The sequence below is a fragment of the Neofelis nebulosa genome, chromosome 3 (genome assembly GCF_028018385.1).
Source record: "Neofelis nebulosa isolate mNeoNeb1 chromosome 3, mNeoNeb1.pri, whole genome shotgun sequence".
Lineage (NCBI taxonomy): Eukaryota > Metazoa > Chordata > Mammalia > Carnivora > Felidae > Neofelis > Neofelis nebulosa.
Window position 1 is genome coordinate 124,744,648 of NC_080784.1, and position 23,314 is coordinate 124,767,961.

The 23,314-nt window shown below is 34.2% G+C and overlaps 1 protein-coding gene across 5 annotated transcripts in view; it reads right to left on the reverse strand.

Annotated features, from left to right (window-relative positions):
* Positions 1–23,314, reverse strand: part of RAP1GDS1 (Rap1 GTPase-GDP dissociation stimulator 1) — a 170,344-nt gene that overhangs the window by 54,909 nt on the left and 92,121 nt on the right. For 4 of the 5 annotated variants that reach the window (XM_058721852.1, XM_058721851.1, XM_058721855.1 and 1 more), the window contains one exon: positions 6,531–6,677. The exons of the other annotated variant lie outside the window; for it this stretch is intronic. In XM_058721852.1, the coding sequence (XP_058577835.1) occupies positions 6,531–6,677 (147 nt within the window). The remainder of the gene's footprint in view (positions 1–6,530; positions 6,678–23,314) is intronic. 5 annotated transcript variants of the gene reach the window in all.

Sequence of the window (23,314 nt, forward strand, 5' to 3'; positions counted from 1 at the left end):
CTGTCACCTCAAACTTTTACTATGAGGAAAATCTTGAAAATGATATTCAATAATATCTACAATTAATCATCTTCAATCCAGACATGAAGCAAATAAAGAAAAACATGCTAGAGAATGAGGAATCACAAACATATTTTGTTACTCTACTGCCCTCAGTTAAAACTGTGTTATCTATTTAGTATCACAATTATAAATGTACTATTATGATATAGGAAAAATCTAGAAGCTGAAAATACTAAGAAAGTATTATTTCTGTACCATAATGCCAAAATTTAAATCATTAACAAAAAAAGTAAGAATCATTTCATTTTTTTTTCTGATAAAATTTCAGATTCTTACATTCAGAAGTTCATTCTATAATGGTCAAAGCTAAATAATGCCACTACTTGACCATGTGGAATTAAACCAAATGTGCATTTGGTACACTTCTACTAAAAACCAAGTTCTTACCCTATCTTAAGTAATAGCATTTTAGTAATTTTTCAGAAGGAGTATGATGAAAAGCTAAGCTAGTGTAATAGGTCCAAGTTAATACACAAATTAACAGGAGGCAAAAGAAAAACTAACTGCTCTGCCCTTCAGTGAAATAATTTGTTTAAAATGACATTCGTAGCAGAACTTCATGAGTGCAAACCAGGTGAGTAAATTTGAATGCTCTGTTGGACAAACAGTGGAAATTCAGAAATCTTATACAAAAGTTTTTAAAGCCTAAAAACTTTTTAGGTGCATAATAAAAGTCTTTAACACAATTTGTTTAACATTAGTAGACTACTTTAATTTGACAAACAGGACTTTAAAGAATGTGAGCTTAAAAGCACATCTTCCAGGTCTTTATAAACAGAGGAAAAAAAATGAACACAAAATACACTGAAAATGGTATACTGAAAAATCAATATAATTAAGGGAATAAAAGACAATAAATTGCAAAGATAAAATTTTACATTTTGATTTTTTTTTTACCTTAAAGTTAGGGAAAAATTTGTTAGTATTTAGAAAATATATGTAATCATTAATTAGCTTGTACCCATGGTAAATAAATTGCAGAAATAGTTCCTCACTCATGCAAAGCAAATCATTTTCTAAACATATAACATCTAGGAAGTAGTATTCTTTTTTACCTGTAATGAAGTAATACCAAAATGTAAATATAAATAAGTCGCTCACACCAAAGTGCTTTTTAGTTTTTAATCAGGATTATTCCTTATTAATTTCTTTTCTTCTTATTTTAAATGTGAAGAAAAATCAAGTAAGGCAAGTTACTGGACTGATTTCACTAGGAAAATGATTAAAATTGTGAAATTGTTGCTAATGGTTGAAATGAAGGTAGCAGCTAAAATTAATTATGTATAAAGTAATCTTTACTTAGAGGAGAGAAAATGCTTTACAGGCCTATTTTAAAGAACTGAATTTATGCACTAGGCTGAATACTTAAATTCAATTGTTAGCTCCAACAACATACCCTTGCATTTGAGTTGCATTTCCTAAACTGCACAGCCTCCCTTCAATCATAGTTCAGTTATCTTGAGTCTGTGCTGTAAATTAATGTGAGAATTATCCTAAGAGTATCCCAGAGAGATTTTTAGAAACCACAAAAAAGAGAAATTACTCTTTCAGTAACAGGGAGTTATTAAGATTTTAGAGAAAAATCAACTCTATTTGTAAAAATCATATATATATTCACATATATGTCACATATATACGATATATATGCATACATATCATATCCTCAAACTGATATCCTATATATCCAATATACATCATATTCCTTAATTGATTATATGTGTGTGTGTGTGTGTATACACACACACACACACACACACACACACACACACACATCACATATATAATATAGGTCACATGAAGAAGCCAGTCATAAATTGTGTATATTATGTTAATCATTTTAGAAAGAAACTAATTTTTCCTTTCTTGATGGCAAGTTTATTTCCTTTACTCTTCTCTCTTATGGCACAGATTATGTGAAACAAGTCACTTCAGTCCTTGTTTTATTGCTTACCACCAATAATTTTCCTAAGAATTATAACAGAGTTTTCACTGTATTTTATGTCTCTAGCATAGGTATATTAAGAAAAAAAAATTACTTTCTCAATTACAGAGTTTTCTAAGAGATATTTACTGATTAATCATGGTTATTACATAGTACATGTAAGATAATAAAAATGGTAACCACAAAAAGATTCGTCAACAAAGTATTAAATTATACTGGTGCTTTGCTTTAGATTACTGGTTTGTTTGTATTCAAATTGCAATCAACTTTCAGATTTATTAAATATGTGGATCACCTAGAGTAAATTTTTGATGACAGATTTGGCATTATTATCAGGATGTTTTCAATGCCACTTTCTGCTGCTGCCATGTATGTGAACAGAGAATATCAACTAATACAGTAGACAAGAGCTTATCATCTTCTGATAGAATAAAGAAAATGCATTCCAAAAACCCATTTTTCTTCCAAGTATTGATTTTTCTAATAAAAAAATTTTAGACAATACTAAATTTCCAGAAAAGTCAATAAATATTTTCCAACTGTATACTATATGCTAAAATGGTGTTATATTTGAAAATAGATCTGAACAAAATTTTTAGTCTTCACTGCAATGTTTTGGTATTGGGTAAACAATGCTAGAAAAAAAAGATATCCAAGAAACTAATGAGATACAAAAATATCCATAATAATAGGCTTAGGTTTCTTATTTATGGAATAATAACTAGATGAAGAAAATATAGGAAGCTCAGCACATTTCCTCAAATTGATTATCAAATTGTCAACATGCTTTACTATAACCACAACTGTCGAACACTCAGACTATTTTGGAGGGCAACAGAATTGAAGAGTGCTTTTCTGCCATGTGAAAAACAGGTATGATTTTTCCCAAAAGGATAAATTGTAAATGGTTTTTCCTAAACAAAAATTTTGTCTTATTTTATGTAAACATGATTTGATTTATATAATATTATGGATACAACTTTTCTGGTTAAGCAATTATAACTTTTTCTATTCAGATACTCCATACTTACCAGTCTGGGTATAAAAATTTTAATTGCTTCACCAATGGGGAAACAAAAGAATATATCCAGCTCATAGTTTAAAAGTGTATATAGTCTTGAGCTGGTTCAAAAAGTTTAAAATGTCATGAACCTTGAATTTTATACAGCTTTATCAAAGGGTACCAGAATGCCTTTTCCACATAGGTATTTTCACACTATATCTGTCTGGCATGTGGTTAGGAAATTTTTTTTATTCCCTATTTAATGTATTTAAAAATTGGATGTGCTCACAGTTGTCCACCAGATGGACAGGAATCAAGATTATCTTAGGTCTCGGTCTTGTGTCAATTCACTTTTAGGCCTAATAAACAATTTGAAAATATTCTCATCAAAGAAACTATATTGGTAGGTCTTTGTGACCATTTTCAGTACTTTCTTATCTTTGTATTTAAAAATTTTTATCTGTGAAGCTAAAGTAACAACTCCCTAACTATGAATAAGGCTTAAGTTACTGGGTCTAAAGACACAGTTAATTTTTCTGGTAGAGTAACAAGGGGGTATTATCAGTCAACTATTCTACTCAAAAACTAGAAGAGGCTTATGTACTGAAATTCAATAGTAAATACTCATTAAGAAGAACTCATTTTCGAGGGCTAATAAAAACTGTCTCCTGAATTTCAAAAAGCTCTATTTTTTTCTCAGTGACTCATATAGGGGTACACAATATCAAAAGACCTGAAGTTAGCCAAAAAGACCTTATATTTAAGTAGGAAAGTCTTTAAACAGGCATTTTGAAGAAAAAGTAATCAACAGAACAAAGACACAATAATTACGCAAAATGAAAAGGAATATAAGTTAAAGAGTATTATGGAGAAAAAGAATCACTTCACAAACTATGATCCCATGAGAGACAAATGTAAATACAAGCAAAGGAAAGAAGATAGTTCTACATTTGGCATCTGTTTGTTTAAAATACTAAAGATAACTGTATTTCTATTTTATCTAGTAAGTTTTGAGGCTGCATTCAAGTTGCAGCTTTTAGAATAATGGAACAAAAACACTTCTGCTTCAATAATTTTCTGAGAAAAGTTAATCAAGTTTTCCAAAGTATCTACTTTTGGGGAATACTTGCACACCAGAAAAAAAGCCTATCCTTACAAAACAAATATATTATGCATTTCATCTGTGGACTCTGCATGTTGTTAATCATTTCCTTCTCAGTACATATGTCTACATGCTGTAATATCCTACTGTAGAGACTCAAAGGAAATTGCAGTCTCCTTTGGATTAGAATTAGTGATATTTTTAAAGACCATTTAGCCATTTGATATGTTTTTGCATAGATTTTGAACAACAGCTTCCTCAAAGGACAATGAGTTCAAATTCATAACAAGACTAATTCCTTTATATCCAAAGCAGCTATAATAGCTTCATGACTAGTTTCTTTCATTTACCTTTCTAAACAATTCTCCTATTTACCACTTGTCCCACTTTCTCAAGGTGTCCAAGAGGAACACCCAGTGAAGATGGGTGTCCAAGATGTCCCAAATGAAGTTGAAGAGAAAGGAACATGAACAACTGGCCAATGAGTTCTTAATGCAATTCAGATACATATCTATTATGGTCAAATTTCAATTATTTAGGAACTAGCTCCTCAATTTGTAGATTACCTAGACTCTATCATTTCTGTTTCCCCTGTTCATTCTCTTTTCAAAAATGATTCCACTACAGGGTTAAAAAAAAAAAATAGTGGTAGTTGACCCTATAAACACTACCATTTGTTACTAGCTTGAGTTTAATAGCCCAGACATTTGACAAATAAAAACTATTTTATTATTGTTGTTGTTGGAAAATTTAATTCAAAGGTTTAAAGCCGGTATCCCCTGCTTAGGATGTGACCTGAGGACACATTCTAAGTTTAGTTTGTACAGTGCTAAAAAGCATATATAGGGGCGCCTGGGTGGCTCAGTCAGTTAAGCGGCCAACTTTGGCTCAGGTCATGATCTCGCGGTCCATCAGTTCGAGCCCCGCGTCGGGCTCTGTGCTGACAGCTCAGCGCCTGGAGCCTGTTTCAGATTCTGTGTCTCCCTCTCTCTCTGACCCTCCCCCATTCATGCTCTGTCTCTCTCTGTCTCAAAAATAAATAAATATTAAAAAAAAAAGCATATATAATCACCATTTAAAACTCAGATATCACATGAAAAGACAGATTTTCAGTCCACCCCATCTCCAAATGAAAAGATTTGGCAGTATTTGGCCAAATTGCTATATAGAAACCACCAGCAAGAGGAGAGTAGTGACTCTCTCCACACAATGGGACAAGGGTTACAGTCTCTACCATTTGTGGTTGTCACCAACACCAAGGCCAAATGTCAGAAGCTATTTGTCATCAATGTTTCTCTTTTTTTTTTTTTTTTTTAATTATTAAGAGTATTTCTTTGGACTTGTAACTAATAAAACTGAAAACTGAAAAATATGCCTGAAGGTCCACATGTTTCTAGAACACATGAAAGTAAAGAATAATGTGTTCAATATGCAAATAAAATCTGTCTCTGCCAAAGACTACAGCTTAAGATGCCGTTATAAAACAAACCATAAAAAGACCTTATGTATATATTACAGTCTAGAAAATGATCAGAATTTGAGTGTTTGATCCATGCCATAACTCATAGAAGATGCATCATTTTTTGTGACATTCAAAAGTATAGTGAAGCTTTCATATCACTGATTCTATGTTCATTTAATTAATAACTATATAGATTATCTGAAAATTTTGACATGTCACTTGTTGCTAGGGTCTAAGAATGTTTTTACAGAGAAAAGAAACTTCTATAGACAAATATTTATTAAATTTCTAAAATCAGACACTGCAATTGCCCTGAATTTTATTTTTCTAAGTCCAGATTTTTTTATTTTTCTAAGTCTAGTCAGTTGGTTAAGCATCTGATTTTGGCACACATCACGATCTCACACTTCATGAGTTCAAGCCCCACGTTGGGCCCTGTGCTAATGGCACAGAGCCTGCCTAGGATTCTGTCTCCCTCTCTCTCTGTCCCTCCCCACTCGTGTGCTCTCTCTCTCAAAAATAAATAAACATAAAAAAACAATTACAAAAATTTTTTTCTATTCTTACAAGTAAATCTAGTACCTAGATAAAGTAATTTTACTTATATAGACAGTATTTGTGTTTTAAAGCTACTCCTGGCATTAATATAAAGTAATAAATGTGAAGCTATTTTAATATTATTATTTTTAAAATGTGCACAGTGAGAAATCTTAAACCATTTATGTTGTTTTGTTTTTGGTATTAATTAACATGGGTAACTCTTCAAAAACTCATCCCATTTAATAAATTAGACCATTCTGTATTTTTGAAACACTGTGATCTAATGTTGGCTAGTTATTAATTTTATATGCCACTTATGAATTCTTTGTTCATCATTTTTCTAAATATTTTTGGTTTGTACTGTAGTTTGATTTTTAATTTTCCCCCAGAGATAAAGCAAGTTTTCAATTTTGTTTACCATTCTCATTGCTATAGTTCATCAGCATGCCACAAAAGACAGTCAAGAGCTTCTCATTGGCGGGATCTGTTATACTGCACAGTGACCTTAAATGGTCAATTACAATCTGTGCACCACCTGCTTGGTCAACTGCACTTCTGCCCTCATCTGTAAAACAAAGAGTTAAATTAAAAATAAAAGAAAAAAGAAACGTACCTTACAATTTCAAATATAAAACATAACAGTGTTGTTAATCCTTATTTAGTGAGTAAGTAGAAAATAAACTAAGCAGGGCATTAAATATGTCTTTTTGGAAAAACAAAACAAAATAAAATAAGTAAACATGGAAATGGGGGTGGGATGGGGAAAAGAGACAATCACTTTTTCAGAGAAAAAAGAGTATTCTCACTGGCATCATATAGGAGCTTAAAGAACTTCTCTGTGTCCTAGGAATGTATGACTATCACATGTGAAAATTTTCACCTCCTCTTGCACAACTGATAATTCTGAATTAGAGGAAAAAACAGGAACTAATATTTTGTAGACATTTTTTTTTCTCAGCTTGGAAACTACTAAATATATCTTCCTATCAGTGTTTTTCAAAGTTAGTTATTATCAAAGTAAACCTTCTGACCTACAGAATAATTTGAGATCACGAAATATAATTCTTAAATATTAGTACTGGGGTCTCTGTAATGGCATTTCTATAGTCTATAAGCATGTTCCCATTCTCAATTCTTGCTACTTTGTGTTTCATCTTATTCCCTCCATTGTAGAACACACCAATACACTTCATCATTACAACCAGTGGTCAAAATGATGGTTAAACATACCTTCTCTTATGTATACACCTATATTACATAGAATAGATGTCACTTAACTGTTGGAACATATAAAGAGCTTTCGAATACTTTCTGACCCCTGAGCGCAGGAATGGAAAGAGATGAAAGAAAGAGTATCTGCATTTCTAAATCTGACTTCCACATACAAACGATGAGAGACTCTAGAACAGTGCTGTCCAATAGAAATATGAGAGCCTAAGTATGATCCACATTAATATATATTTAAATTTAGCAGGAGCCACATTAAAATGTGAAAAGAAATACGTAAAAAATCAATTGGAATAATCTATTTCATAGAATCCAATAAAACAGCACCTCAACATGCTATCAATATACAAATTATTAGTGAAATGTTTTACATTTTTATGCAACAAATCTCTGAAATCTGAGTACACTTTACACTTACAGTTACATGTTAATTTAGACAAGCCACATTTCACAATTGTTTAATAGCCAAATCTGGCTGGTGGCCACCGTACGGGAGAGTGCAGCTACAGAAGCCTAATATAAAGGATCAGTAAAAGAAATGGCTCACAAAGGAGTTACAGCTATGAAGTTAGTAAGTGAAAGATTTTTTTTTTCTAATAAGAGAACTGAAACTAAGGTTATATCTTTATAATCGCTGCTGAATCATATTAGACAATGAAACAATATATATCATTTTTTACGATAAACACACACACACACACACTTACAAAGCAGGGCCTCACAAATTCTAGTTTCATAATTTTGAAAAATTTTCAGGAAATCCATAACTCAAATGAAAAAATTTGTTCACTTAGTTTTGTGCCATGTCCACTTAGCTTTACTATATTGTTATATACGTGCAGAACAGGAAACTATGCTAATCAGCTAATAAGACCACAGAAAATTCTTAGTTATCAGGGTAACTAGTCATAAACCAGCTGAGAACAATGGTAATATCTCATTTAGAAATCTAATATCCAAGGTTTTACTATCCAATAACATAAATGTAAATTATCTCAATTGCTGGGCAATTTGTATGGGGATGATGTCCGAGAAAACTGAACAGTATGATTACAAATCTAAATGGTTAGACCTTCAATATTATGAATATACAGTATAGCCCATGCCTAAAATGTAAAGCTTTAATAGTTTTTGATTCAAACTGCTGAGTGCGTATGTGCTTTCAAAATATAAATCACATATGCTTAGACTTAGAAATCTTAGAGAATTGCTAAAGTAAGCCTTAATTTCATGTTCTAGGAAACTAAGAATCTTTATAGAGCCTATTTGCTGTGAATTTTAAAAGCTAAGCTGGCTTTCAAAAGTTAGCTATTCAATATTCAAAATATTCAATAATGTAACAAACTTTAATACAAATTTATTCAACAAACTTGTTCATCAAATTTAATAATGCAGTAAATAAGAACGTAACTACAATTAGAAAGCAAACTACCTATTTGTGTTTCAGAGACACAGTGTTTTTCCTCCTGTCCTTTGCTTCCTTCTTCAGTTTCCTTCCTCCCTTCCTGCCCGGTTTGGATTATTTACAACAAAGATCTTCAGTCATGTATTATCAGGAGTTGGTTACAGAATGTAAACTCAATCTCTATAGTAGAAATTACATTATACCAAATTTGAGAAAAAAAGCAAAGCAGATATACTAATAGAAATCAAAGCTAAAAAAAATATTAACCATCACTACAGCAACATTTATACAGTTCCTTCCTTCTTTCTTTCCTTCCTTCATTCCTCCCTCTCTCCCTCCCTCCCCCTCACCACCCCCTATTTTGGTTAAGTTAGCCAGGGATGAATCTGAGGAATGTAAAATGCTGAATTCTATTACTTCGCCAAAACCAGTGAAAGAGTATGTCTTTAAAGATACCTTACAAATCATTTAAATACATATTAGATCATCTCTCATTGCACAAATCCATATAAATTATTCTCCTACAATAAAGGTAGCTCTATAGCTTTATGTTACAGTATTAAAATGAGTTATTATTGTTCACTTAAAAATAATTTACAAAGGTACCTTATCCTAAACTTTCATATCCCCAGAATGTAGGCTGACTTTTAACTCTTCTCATAGTAAGTATCTTCTAACTTGTGACGCATCCTGCAATGTTACTTCTAGAAATAGAATTTATCTTAATTTTCGATAGTTATAAGGTATCCAACCACTGATGAAAGTGCAGCCCACCAACTCTTTAGGGGCCCTGCTACATTCTTTAATTATGACTTGTCACAGGAAGTAGTTTCCAGCACAAGTATGATCTTTCTTCACACTAGGTAAGAGGAGAGCTATGAATCTAAAGAGATACTGCACTTCCATTACTTTTCAGTAGCCAAAAGCAGGAAACAATAAAACCTGTATGTCATGGTTATTATGTTTCACAAATGAGAAAGAAAAAATGTTACCAAAAAAAGTTACCAAGTTGGTATTCCATCATCAGGTACAAGTTATACCCTAAGGCTGAGCAAAGAACCTAAACACAACCACTGAATACAATCATTGTGATGTGCTAGAGTGTATTCTAATTTCAGATTGACTTGTATATTTCTCTCCCTGTGGACAACAATACTCAGTACATAGTAGACACTTGGTATTTACTGAATAAGTGGGGCCTTTGCCTACATTTTGGTAATTATCATTCACCTTGAGGATGAACGTGAATGTGTGTATGTGTGGTGTATGGGTACATGTGTCAGAAAGAAAGAGAATGAAAATGAAAATAATATAATTGCTTTTGTTTTAAGCAGCACAATATGGTTATAGAATAGTTTAGCTCTGGTTGTTTTTTGAACTTTATTTGAATGGAATTATGTTGCATTTCTTTTTTTTTTTTTAATGTTTATTTTTGAGAGAGAGAGAGACAGAGCGTGAATAGGGAAGGGATAGAGACAGAGGGAGACAGAATCCGAAGCAGGCTGTAGGCCCGAACTATCAGCACAGAGCCTGATGCAGGGCTTGAACTCATGAACCGCGAGATCATGACCTGAGCCGAAGCCGGATGCTTAACAGACTGAGCCACTCCAGGCACCCCTCATTTATCCTTTTGTGCCTGTCTTCTTACACTCAACATTAGGTTTGTGAAACTCATGCTTTGTTATTTGCAATTATTTGCCTCTTCTTTTGATGGGTTGTTCCTAGGTTTGGGCTATCATTAATAATTCTCAGATGGTACTGTTGGTTCACACAATTTGCACATCTTCCAGGTTCTCCATAATGACAACATAATGGAAACATAATTTCCAAGGCCAGTGTTCACTCCTCCCAGCAGCGTGTGAGTTCCTATGGCTTCATCCCTCCACTACTACTTGGGTATTGTTTGATTTGGGGTTGTGGGGTTGCTTGACTTTTAAAGATTAGGCAATCTGATAGGTAAGGCTGAACCTATTCCAGAATATACAAAAGCAGGTCTTTCTTGACAGTCCACTTTTCTGTACATTCAATAAGACAATTTAGTATCAAGTGTATACAGCATGTACATGAAAAAATAAAACCCCACAACAGTTCAAGTTAGGGAGGAAACGAGGGAAACAGATAAATGCAGAGATACATAGATGTTACAACTTGAAAGAAAAAATGGAAAGGCAGCCAAGTAGCTAGTAGAAAGTGCCTTTCATGTAAAATATGATGAGATAGGCATAATTCTGGAACTTTTTTATATTCATGCTTTATAGAAAAGCCGTATAATAACATCAGCAAATACATAGTTATCATTTCTATCATCACCAGATTTCCAAAAGAAAAGACTCAACTCTCTGAAAAGACTAAAGAGAAAAAAATTGGGGAGGTGGCATGTTGCTAGATAAAAAAACAAACAAAAAAAAAACTAGACTCTGCAATAGCAAATATTATCTGAAATAAATTTTTTACAGTATTAATTTATTTTTACAATTTAAAAGTCTATGATTTCCATGCTCCTTCCACTTTTGTGATTTATTTTTTTATTTTTTTAAACTTTTTTAAAATTTATTTTTGAGACAGAGAGAGACAGAGCATGAACGGGGGAGGGTCACAGAGAGAGGGAGACACAGAATCTGAAACAGGCTCCAGGCTCTGAGCTGTCAGCACAGAGCCCGACGCGGGGCTCGAACTGATGGACCGTGAGATCATGACCTGAGCCGAAGTCGGACGCTTAACCGACCAAGCCACCCCTCCACTTTTGTGATTTAAACATCACCTTTTTCATATTTCTTCTCAGAAATTCTCAGTATGAAATACAAATTTAAAATCTATTTTAAAAATTATGCTTACATACATAACTAAAATTAGTTTCCTCCCACCCTCTAATTATTTGTATAACAATAGGATCTTGCTTCCTTATGCATTCATCTGCTCAAACTTACTTCCTACAGAAGTCATAATTCTTTGTGACATCAGGAATGGTTATTGTGGTGACAACTATCATGTACAGCTCAGAAGATGACACGAGAGAAACAAACAGTGGCTGATCATACTAATAAGGTTTCATCTAAATTTTGTTAGAAATTCATACTGAGGAACATGAGAAAGTATATGTTTATAGAGATAACTGCTAAATAAACTATCTCTTATCCTTTCAAAGAACTCTTAGCAAATAAAAAGTTTACCTTTAACATTCTAAAGTGCCATGGATTTGGGCACTGTCTCCCTTTTTTTGTTTTCTATAAAAGCATCCTGCACATAATACTCTGCAAGGGTTAATTAATGATGCTGGCTGTTCACAGGCTGCACACACACTGCCGTAAGTGCTAGAGTGTTTGGTGTAGCTTAAAATGGCATAGAGCATAAAGCTATAAAGGCTTTTTAAGGTTACTGATGGCAAAAACAGAAGCTAAGGCACTGAGCTGATAAATACAAATGACTTATATTGTAAATGTACTTCAGAGATAATACTCTGATAAGTGAATTAAAAAGATGAATTACAAACCGTTTTTCTTTTTCCCTTTTTTCTACTTGGACTTTGCTTAAAGAGATTATAATTAAACATCAGTATTCTGAACTACAACTTGGGAAATCTGAATTCTAATTCAATGTTTCCTCATTTAACACACAAAAAAGGCACACTGAAATACTTTTGCCATTCATTTCATTAAGACAATAGCACTGTCTACTATCAATTGAGAATCTATGTTTGGAGATACACTTTTGAAAAGTTCTTGGTATCTTTCCTGCCAAAAATCTTTTTAGACTATCCATGAACTTAAATATTAAGACTAATTTATACACTACAACAGCCATCCAAAATGCACACTAAACAGAGAGCAGCTGATAGACAAACTCTATTTCACATATAATTGGTTAAAGATTAAAGAGGCAAAGTACAATAACACAATTTTCACAGCCATGTCAAAACTCATAGCCACTAATCCATTCAATGAGATCCATTTTGAGAGTGAAAAATTTCTAACACTTCTAGAGAATGTGCTTTTAATAACAATATTTAGAAACATTGCAAAGAATGGACAAGTTATATAATCTTTTCTTAAACTTCAAAAATTGTAAGCCTCATAAGCATGGACAAAATCTCAAACTGTGCTGCAATATTTCCTCACATGTCCCTGTCACATCACCCACGATGACCCACCCAGTCACAACTTTCTAAAGCCCCTCCCTTCCTCAACGCCTGCATTCTTAACAGAAACCACACCTGCTGCTCCACAAAGAAAACATCTAACACCATCTTTCCTCACTTTTTCACCCTCTCCACTATTAGCTGTAGGAGTATGTGCATCCTTTCCCAAACACTTTTAGACTCTCCTATTGTAATTTAAGAAAGTAAATTATAATAGGAGGTAAAACTTTTACTCTTCAAGTAAACAAAGTTGTACGCGTCTCATAAGCTAGGGTCTCTGAGGAGCTGAATGCAAAGAACATTTCATAATGAAAACCTAGGACTAGTCCTGATTGTTGGGAGAGGGAGTCAGAATTTCTTTGTTCCCTAAAAGTTGAAATGTTAACTTAATAAGTTCAATTCGGCAAGATATCAGCTTTTAATATTAGAAAAACTGTATTATCACTGACGTAATAATGACTTATAAAGTAGCCATAATAAGGTTTCCTGATTATAAGCTTTGTTAAATTTGACCATAAGAAAGCCTCTTAACCTCTGTTGATGTGTTTCCTGCTCTGGAAGAGGGGATGAAGGAACAGAAGACTCTGAGCTTCTATTTAGCTCTGACACTCTTACTCATTTCTATTTCAACCTCTATTTCTACTCTGCCTGTGTCGTGCACACAGGAAGTACTTAGTACATGCTGTGTTTAATTTTGGTTTTTAACGCATTAAAAACCTTCAAATCTTGTTCTTTTAACTTTCCAATCATTAATCATTATATCAGGTACTTATTTTTGTTTTCCCCAAGTCACTATTACTAGAAACTATAAAAGACGTATGGTAAATAAATCAAACATTCTTTTTACAAGCTAAGCTGGGAAGCTGAGACCTGGTTTTTTTCCTGCTGAGTTCTGAAAAATTATACTGTCTAAAAATAATAATTTTTCAAGTGTTCTTTCTTAGTGAACACAGACGTGATTCAAAGTAGATGCTTTAAGTCAAACAATTATAACTGAAGTCCTTACTAGTGTTAGTTTGCAAAAAGCAATCATTACAAAGGTGCCACGATAAAATTTATTTTAATGAAGTCCATCACTGCTTTTCTTCAAACTCCATTGCTAAGCTACTTTGTAACCTCTAAGAACAAATATTTTATTATGATAGAACCTGAACACATGTAAATATATTCTGCACAGGGATTCAAAACAACAGGCAACGTAAATTAGACTCTTAAATGTAGGGACACAAATACTACTGAGTCTGTTTAGTCGAGCCCAAACTGTCGCTAGAGACTAGATTTTAAACTTCAAAGAGCCCATTACTTCTCAGGGAATGCCAGCCACATGTGTGAGGCAATTCAGATGTTTTAGAAAGCTAAGTGAACAATATTACTGAAAATCCCCAAACTATCCCATTACTGAGTTAAGGAAAGGATTGAATTGCCTAATGTCACAAGAGTTCTATGCAAACAGTGCTCCAAATAAACAGCAAATGGGACAGAGTTTATAAATATTTTCATTAAATGTGATTTTTAAAATGTCAGTTGCTGTTTGCAAATTTACTTGAATTGAAAAGGAATCAGCTATCAAAATCCTTCCTAAAAAGTTACAATAAATCCATGACACAGATTTACTCATGAATGTATTCTTAGCTTGTCTTTCAAATTCAGTAGTTTGATATCTTTACTTGCTTGAGATAATGTTATTGATATAGAAGTATGCTTTTGAGATACAGCCTTTATGCCTGCTTATTATGGGGTCAAACTATGTTCTCCCAAGATATATGTTCAAGTCCTAACATCCAGTACCTCAAAATCTGACTTTATTTGGAATCATGGTCACTGCAGATGTGAGTAGAGAAGATGAGGTCATACTAGAGTAGGGTGGGTCCCTAATGCAATATGGCTGGTATCCTCTTGAAAGGAGACAGATGCAGAGAGGAGAATGCCAATGTGAAATTATAAAAGCACAAAGGGAGAAGACAACCATGTAAAGACAGGAAGAGACTGGAGTTTACTCCCACAAGCCAAGGAACTCTGGAGGACACCAGAAATCAGGAGGGGCACTAAAGTCCTTTTCACCTACAGATTTCAGAGGGAACACAACCCTGCTGACACTCTGATTTTGGACTTCTAGCCTCCGCAACTATAAAACAATAAATTTTTGTTCTCTTAAGCCACCCAGTTTGTAGTACTTTGTAATAGCATTCCTAGGAAACTATTATACTCCCCCACATAAACAACGTATAATATTCAAGCTTCATACTAAAAAACAGAAAAAAAGGATTTGACATTTAAGATTCAAGTAAGCCTTTACTATATATTCAGATTTTATACAGCTCACAGAAATTATGGTTTTCAGATCACTAACAATAATGTATAATTAATATACACTTTTAATTAATCAATAGTCAGTGTACATGTAGTAAACTGTGATATGGGCACAACCTATGGAAAATTATTTCCTCATTACTTGACTGTCCTTGAATTTTTTTTTCCCACGTAGCATCCAGATGTTTGAAATGGGTTTTACTCTGGGCACTAGTAGTAATAGAGATAGAGGTTCTGCCTTGTGCTTGTCAACCACAGTCTACTGTTGGAAGAGGAATAGAAATATGCAGGGAATCCCTTTGTGGCACATGTATACCACATGTGGTACACACATACCACCTTTAGGTATGCACAGATGAATAAAGGCTGAAGAGAAAGCAAGAACAGTAAGCACGCCTCCTCTAAGCACAAGGTAAGAAGAGCCCACTACTAAGAGAGTTTGAAGACTCCTGCACTGAAGTAAAGTTAGCAACAGTAAAATGTGAACCCAGCCAACTTCTGACTAGATTGGCTGGACCTCCACCCTGTACTGACTGCCTGAAATAAAAAAGGAAGTGTGCTTTTTTTTCCAGGGGATTAAATACTGCTCATTTCAGTCTCTGCTGTTTTTCTATACATAATGCCCAGCACTCAATAAAAAATTAAGAGATGTATTAAAAAAGAGAGAAAAGAAATAATCCACCAATAAACGATAAACAATCATCAGAATGAGACTCATTGTGGGGCGCCTGGGTGGCTCAGCTGGTTAAGCATCCAACTTTGGCTCAAGTCACGATCTCACAGTTTCTGAGTTTGAGCCCCACGTGGGGCTCTGCTGACAGCTCGGACCTCGGAGCTTGGAGCCTGCTTCGGATTCTGTGTCTCCTTCTCTCTCTGTCCCTCCCCAACTTGTGCTCTGTCTCTCTATGTCTCTCAAAAAATAATTAAATGTAAAAAAAAAAATTATATTAAAAAGAAGAAGAATGAGACTCATTGTGACCTACATGTTAGAAATACATGACAGGCTTTAAAACAACTATGATTAACTAGTGGAAAAGGTAAATAATGTCCATGAACAGATGTGGAATTCTGAAGAGAAATGAAAACTATGAACAGTTAAATGGAGATGCTAGAAAAGAAACACACAATATTAAAGATGAAGAATTATTTCAAGAGGCTTAACAGTAGACTCAACAAAACCAAAGAAAGACTCAGTAATTGTAGATCAAGAGAAATTATAAAAACTAAAATATAAGGAGACAAAAAGAGTGAGAAAACCCAGAGCACCTAAGAGCTGAAAGAAAATAGCAAGCAGTCTAACACATACTATAATTAGAATCCCAGAAGAAGAGATGAAGAATAGGGTAGAAAAAATATTTAAAGAGTTAATGGCTGAGAATTTTCCAAAAATAATGTAATATACCTTGCCACAAATCTATGAGGCTTAGGGAACCCCAAAAAAGCACACAATAAAAATACATATCAAAGAGCCAAGCTGATAAAAAAAAGAGAGAGAGAGAGACAGAGAGAGAGAATCTTTGAAGGCAGTTGGGTGGGGGGGAAGAAAAAAAATTAATTTTGGAATAGAAAAAATAAGAAAAGCAACAGACTTCTCATCTAAACTATTCAAGTTAGGAGACAAAGGAATAACATCTATAAAATACTGAAATGGTATTTCAAAATGTTTTTTACAAAACCTGCAACCCAGAATTCCATAGCCATTGAAAATATCTTTCAAGGGGCGCCTGGGTGGCGCAGTCGGTTAAGCGTCCGACTTCAGCCAGGTCACGACCTCGCGGTCCGTGAGTTCGAGCCCCGCGTCGGGCTCTGGGCTGATGGCTCGGAGCCTGGAGCCTGTTTCCGATTCTGTGTCTCCCTCTCTCTCTGCCCCTCCCCCGTTCATGCTCTGTCTCTCTCTGTCCCAAAAATTAAAAAAAAAAAAAAAAAAAAAAAAGTTGAAAATATCTTTCAATAGTTAAGGTGAAGTAACAAACTTTTCAAACAAATAAAAGTGGAGAGAACTCACTGACATCAAATCTCTTATGCATAAAAATATTCACAAAAGTTTTTTAGGCAAAAGGTGTACAATACTAAACAAAATTTTGGATCTACCCAAGGAAATGAAGAAGACTGAAAATGACAAAAATGAAACTAAATATTAAATTTTCCTCCTATTTTTAAAGATAATTAACTGTCTAGAGTAAAAAGAACAATATATTGTGGGGTTTCTAACCTATGTAAAAACAAAATATATGACAATAGCACAAAGAATGGGAAGAATTAGAAGTACACAGATGTAAGGTTATTAAACTATATATGATATAATATATTTTAAGGTAAACTGTGATAAGTTAAAGATCTATATTGCAAACCAAGGGGAACCACTAAAAAATTTAAAAGGTGTAAGTAATAAGCCAATAATGGGACTACACGGGAAGAATAAAGGTTACCCAATTTTTCCAAAAGAAATCAGAAAAAGATGGAAACAGGAATAAAGAAAAGTTCAAAAAACCAGAAAACAACTAGCAAAATGTCAAGTAAAGCTAACCACAGAAAGTAACTTTAAATACATATGTTCTAAATCTGCTACTTAAAAAGTAGAGACAGGCTGGATAAAAAAGCAAGACCAACTGTGTTATCTATAAACAACCCACTTTATAAGGGCATTCAAGTTAAAAATGAAGGAACAGTGAAAGATATATTATGCAAACACTAATCAAAGGAAATCTGTGTCGATACGGTCAGAGATAGTAGACACAGAACAAGCAGTATCACCAGGGATAAAGTGGGACATAATACAATGTTAAGAAGACATACAATCCTAAACAGACCTTCAATATTTACAAAATAAAAACTATTAACTGATTGGCACATTTCATTATAGAATAGGTGCTTATCAAACGTTAACTTAGCCTTTGTGTCAGGCACAAACAAATATAAGATGTTGCTTTCATGGAGTTTCTATTCCCATGAGGGAGATAAGAATAGAAAAACAATAAATGCTTCAATAAAGTTTTTTACAGGGTGTTATAGAAGCACAGAGAATATACACATCTTCTGGAGGAACCGATGGAGAAAAAAAGGAGAAAGGTGGTTTATATAAAATTTCACAGAAATTAACTGTCCATATTTATGACAAACATAAGTATATTCACCTAAGATCTATACATTATGAATTCATAATGAGTAGATTTATACAGTAAAATTAAAGTGTCTTCTCTAGCTCACCTGTAATCTAAGTTAGCCACTACTGAATAGGAGTAACAGTTTCTTAAAATACTGATTAATGACATATATTGCATAATCATTTTGGTCAAGGGATTTCAAAACCTGTGACCAAATTAGCATTCATTTTCCTGCCTTCATTTATCAAACTTTTGGGGGTGGGTACCTATGATTCTTCATAAACTTGAGCTAGGTTTTAGGAATACAAAAATAACTAATTCACAGTTAAGGAGAGAAAAGTATGAAGGAAAATATTTAAGCAGTAAACACAATAAAGTTTTCAGAATATAATGCAAGGACAAATAAGGAAATTAGTTTACATGGAAGGATCAGAGAAAGACCTATGGTCATGTTTTCCAGAATGTCTTTTAAGACCAGTGGCATTTATTATATGTATAAAAAAAAATGTGGACTTTTTTGTTTAGATTCTGATTCCCTGATTAATTCTATTGAAGGAAACTTATGTAAAATAAACTAAATAGATATAAAATGTATACCTGATGAGTTTTGATGGTTCTGTTTACCCTGGACACCACCAACACAATCAACATAGCAAGTATTTCATCACAATCAAAAGATTCCTCATGTCTCTTTGCAAACCATCTCTCCCTCTACCTCTGGCTCCAGACAATGAATGTTTTCTGTCAGTACAGATTATTTTGCATTGTGTGTGTATGTATATGCATATATATATATATATATATATATATATATATATATATATATATATACATATATATATATATATACATACATATATACATATATATATGTGCATTAGATATAAATATATTATATGTATGTTCATACAGTATGTATTCTTTTATGTCTGACACTCTTTTAGCTCAGCTTAATGATTTGGAGGTTCATCCATGGTGTCAGGTATGTATGTGGTTTACTCTTTACTGCTAAAGAATATTCCACCATATGGATACATGACTATTTTTTTAATCCATTTACCTATATTGGTAGATATTTGGGTTGTTTCTAGTTTGAGGATATTGTGAATACAACTGCATCGAATGCTGATATACAAATACTTGGGTAAATAATTGGGAATGGAATAGCCGAATCACATGGTGGGTATTTATGAGTGTATCATTATTGAGCGCTATTATATTTAAAAGAAGAATGTGAAACACCACTGAAAAATTTTACTTAAGTTTTCAAAATACTGGGGCACATGGGGTGGCTCACTCTTGATTTCAGCTCAGGTCTTATGGTTTATGGGATCGAGCCTCGTGTTGGGCTCTGTGCTGACAGTGCAGATCCTGCTTGGGATTCTCTCTCTCTCTCTCTCTCTCTCTCTCTCTGCTCCTCCCCCGCTTGTGTGTGTGTGTACTCTCACTCTCTCAAAATAAATAAACAAGAAAAAAGGTTCAAATACTATAAAAATTGAAAACCTTAAAAAAAAAGTAAGTATTCTTGACATTTAAGAGGTGCTTTAAATACACATCAAATTGAAGGCAAACTTTAGCTGCTTCATAACTTTGTATGGACAGGGTTTCTCCTTCTCCAAAATCACTTTTGGCCACCACAGAAAAGCATCAGCCCCATTCTACAAGATTGCTTTTAATGTACAACTTTCCTAATTAACTTTATAATATTCATCCAAATCAAAAAATGAGGGGAAAATCAGGGTTAAAAGAAATAAGGGTAGCTAAGAAAAAAATTCTAGAAATGACAGAAATTATGTCATAACAACTCAGAAATGTGAAGAGGAAAAAGGCAACCAGGTCTTTGTGCAAGAATAATAGCACTGATCCTACACTCAGAAATCATTAAATATTTTCACCTGGAGGCTTGGTTCTAAGTCAATCAATTTTAACATTAAATTATTATGTAAAAAATTGCCTGTGATTTTCATTCAGTTATGGCTTCCTGAAATATATACCATTCTGTAAAAAATGACTTGGCATTTCTTCATTTCCATCATTTCTTTATCATAAAGCACTATATATACTGACATGATTTAGTAAAGTTTAGGTGATACAAATGACATATATTAAATAGTTATGAATTGGCCTATACTATATTATGTGGAACAAAGAAAAAAACAACAATCACCTGGTATTCACGCAAGTGACAAGCTGTCCAGTTGAAACAACCAGTTTCTGTTCTTTCATCTTCCTATCACTGCTTATTTTAAGAAGGTTTTTCAGGTCACTGAAGAACTTTTTTTGCTGTTTATTTGACACATTACTATGTTTTTGCAGCTTAAAACCTCAATTTAGGTTGGAGGAAAAAAGATGGCGGAGCAGCATGGAGACCCTCAGCTGGTCTCATCCCTGAAACGCACCAAGATCATCAGGAAACCATTTTGCACACTTGTGAAAATGATCTCAGGATTAACAAACAATCTGCATAACTTGAGCCACAGAACTCGGCAGCTATGCGGTGCGGACAGGTAAACTGGGGGACAGAAGAGGTAGGGAGTTGTTTTTGCAGAGAGAGGACAGAGAAAGAGGGAGAATGCAGAGCATCAGGAAAGCGCAGGAAAAACACTCCCCTGAAAGTAGCTAGAGAGAGAGAAAGAATAAAAACACTTGCAGGGGACTGAACAAGAAATCTGTTTCCTAAAACCACTGATGGAAAGGAAGGAGAGGGTTTCACTACCAACAGGATTCTATAAACAGTGCAGCACAGAGTCTGAAGTATCAGTGCTCTGTATCTGGTGGTGCTCTGGTAAGGAAGCAGGGCATCGGGTCTCAGGGGTCCTTGTGCAACATGGGGAGAAGTGGTTCTCCTGCTTGGAGAGCATTTGGTAGAGACCATCTGGTCTCCCCACAGGTAAAGGTCCCTTTGGACCCTGGAGAACAGCCACATTTGCTGGTATTGGGACAAAGATGCCAGAGTGTGGTGAAACCTGGTGCCAGCTGTGTGCTGTGATTTGCTACAATCTCTGAACCTCTGCACTGCGTGATCACATGAACATTTTCTGGGGCAAGCTGGCACCTGGCCATTGCTCAGTGAGACCAGCTCCCAGAGAGTTGGCGTGGGTCCAAGCCACAGGGGTTTCTGAAGTGTGTGGTTTTGAAACACATTCCTTCTGAGATAAAACTCTGGAGGGAGGTGCTGCCTGGCAGGCAGAAAACTTGGGACATGGACAAGGTACAGGTAGGAGTGGAAAGAGCCCTGAGACAAAGGAGGGGTGCTTGATTGCAGGTAGGTGAGAATGCAAAGTTCCTGTATCAGACTAGGGAGCTGGGTGAAGCCACTTCAACCTCTCTCATGCATTGGTGCCTCAATGATCCACGCCAGTAAGCTAAGAAGCACCACCTAGTGGAGAATGGAGCCATACACCAAATCCTGCCCTACTGTGCCTTCCAAGCACATCCCCTATAAAACCAGCACAAGTCTCTCCACCTGCTTAGTGAACAGAAAATAGAACCTTCATAGTTTCAGTTCTAGGAGAAACTGGATATAACTTTACTCAGGTTTCATTGTGTTTGCTCGTTCATTCATTTTTTTTTTTTTGCTTCTGTTTTTATTTAAATTGTTTTTGTAGTTGTTTTCTTTTTCTTGGATACAGAAAGAGAAAAATATATTTTTCTTTGAATCTAAAAATTTTTTTAAATTTATTTTTAATTAAAAAATTGTTTCATTTTTATTCTTTTTTAGCATATAATTTTTATTCTTATATTTTTTATCTTTTTTTTTCTTTCTTTTCTTTCCTTTCTCTATTCTATCAAGCTACTTTCAACAAGCAAACCAAACACACCTAGGATCTAGCTTCCTTTATTTAATTTTTTGTTTTGTTTTTAATTTTAATTGTTATTTTACTAATTCATTTTCTTCCTCCAAAATGACAAAATGAAGGAATTCACCCCAAAGAAAGAACAGGAAGAAATGACAGCCAGGGGTTTAACAACACAGAGATAAGCAAGATGTCTGAACTAGAATTTAGAACCACAATAAAAAGAATACTGGCTGGGGTTGAAAAAAGAAGTAAAATCTAGTCAGAATGAAATTGAAAATGCTATAACCATGAGGCAATCTCAAATGAATGATACGATGGCAAGGATGGATGAAGCAGTGAATCAGTGATACAGAAGGTAAAATTAAGGAGAATAAGGAAGCAGAAAAAAGAGAGAAACAAAGGCAAAAGAGGATGATACAAGACTTAGAGAACTCAGCAACTTATTAAAAAGGAATAACATCTGAACCATAGGAGTCCCAGAAGATGAAGAGAGAGAAAAAGGGGCAGAAGTTTTTATGTGAGCAAATGAGAGCGGAAAACTTTCCTAATTTGAGGAAGGATGCAGACATCAAAATCCAAGCAAAAACCAACCATCACCAAGGCATATCATAGTCAAATTAACAAAATACATAACAAGGAAAGAATGATGAAAGCAGCAAAGGAACAAAGTCCTTAATCTATGAGGGAAGACAAATCAGGTTTGCTGCAGACATATCCACAGAAACTTGGCAGGCCAGAAAGGAGTGGCGGGATATATTCAACAGGCTGAATCAGAAAAATATGCAGACAGAATTCTTTATCCAGCAAGGCTGTCATTCAAAATAGAAGGAGAGAGAGTTTCCCAGACAAATAAAAACTAAAGGAGTTCATGACCACTAAACCAGCCCTGAAAGAAATTTTAAGGGGGACCCTCTGAGTGGAGAAAAGACAAAACAAAAAAGACCAAAAGCAGCAAGACTAGAAAGGACCAGGGAACACCACCAGAAACACCAACTCCAGAGGCAACACAATGACACTAACTTCATATCTTTCAGTAATTACTCTAAATGTCAAAGGACTAAACACTCCAATCAAAAGACATAGGGCATCAGAATTGATAAGAAACAAGACCTGTCTATATGCTGCTTACAACAGACTCATTTTAAACCTAAAGACATCTGCACCCTGAAAGTAGGGGATGGAAAACCATCTATCACGCTAATGGTCATCAAAAGAAAGATG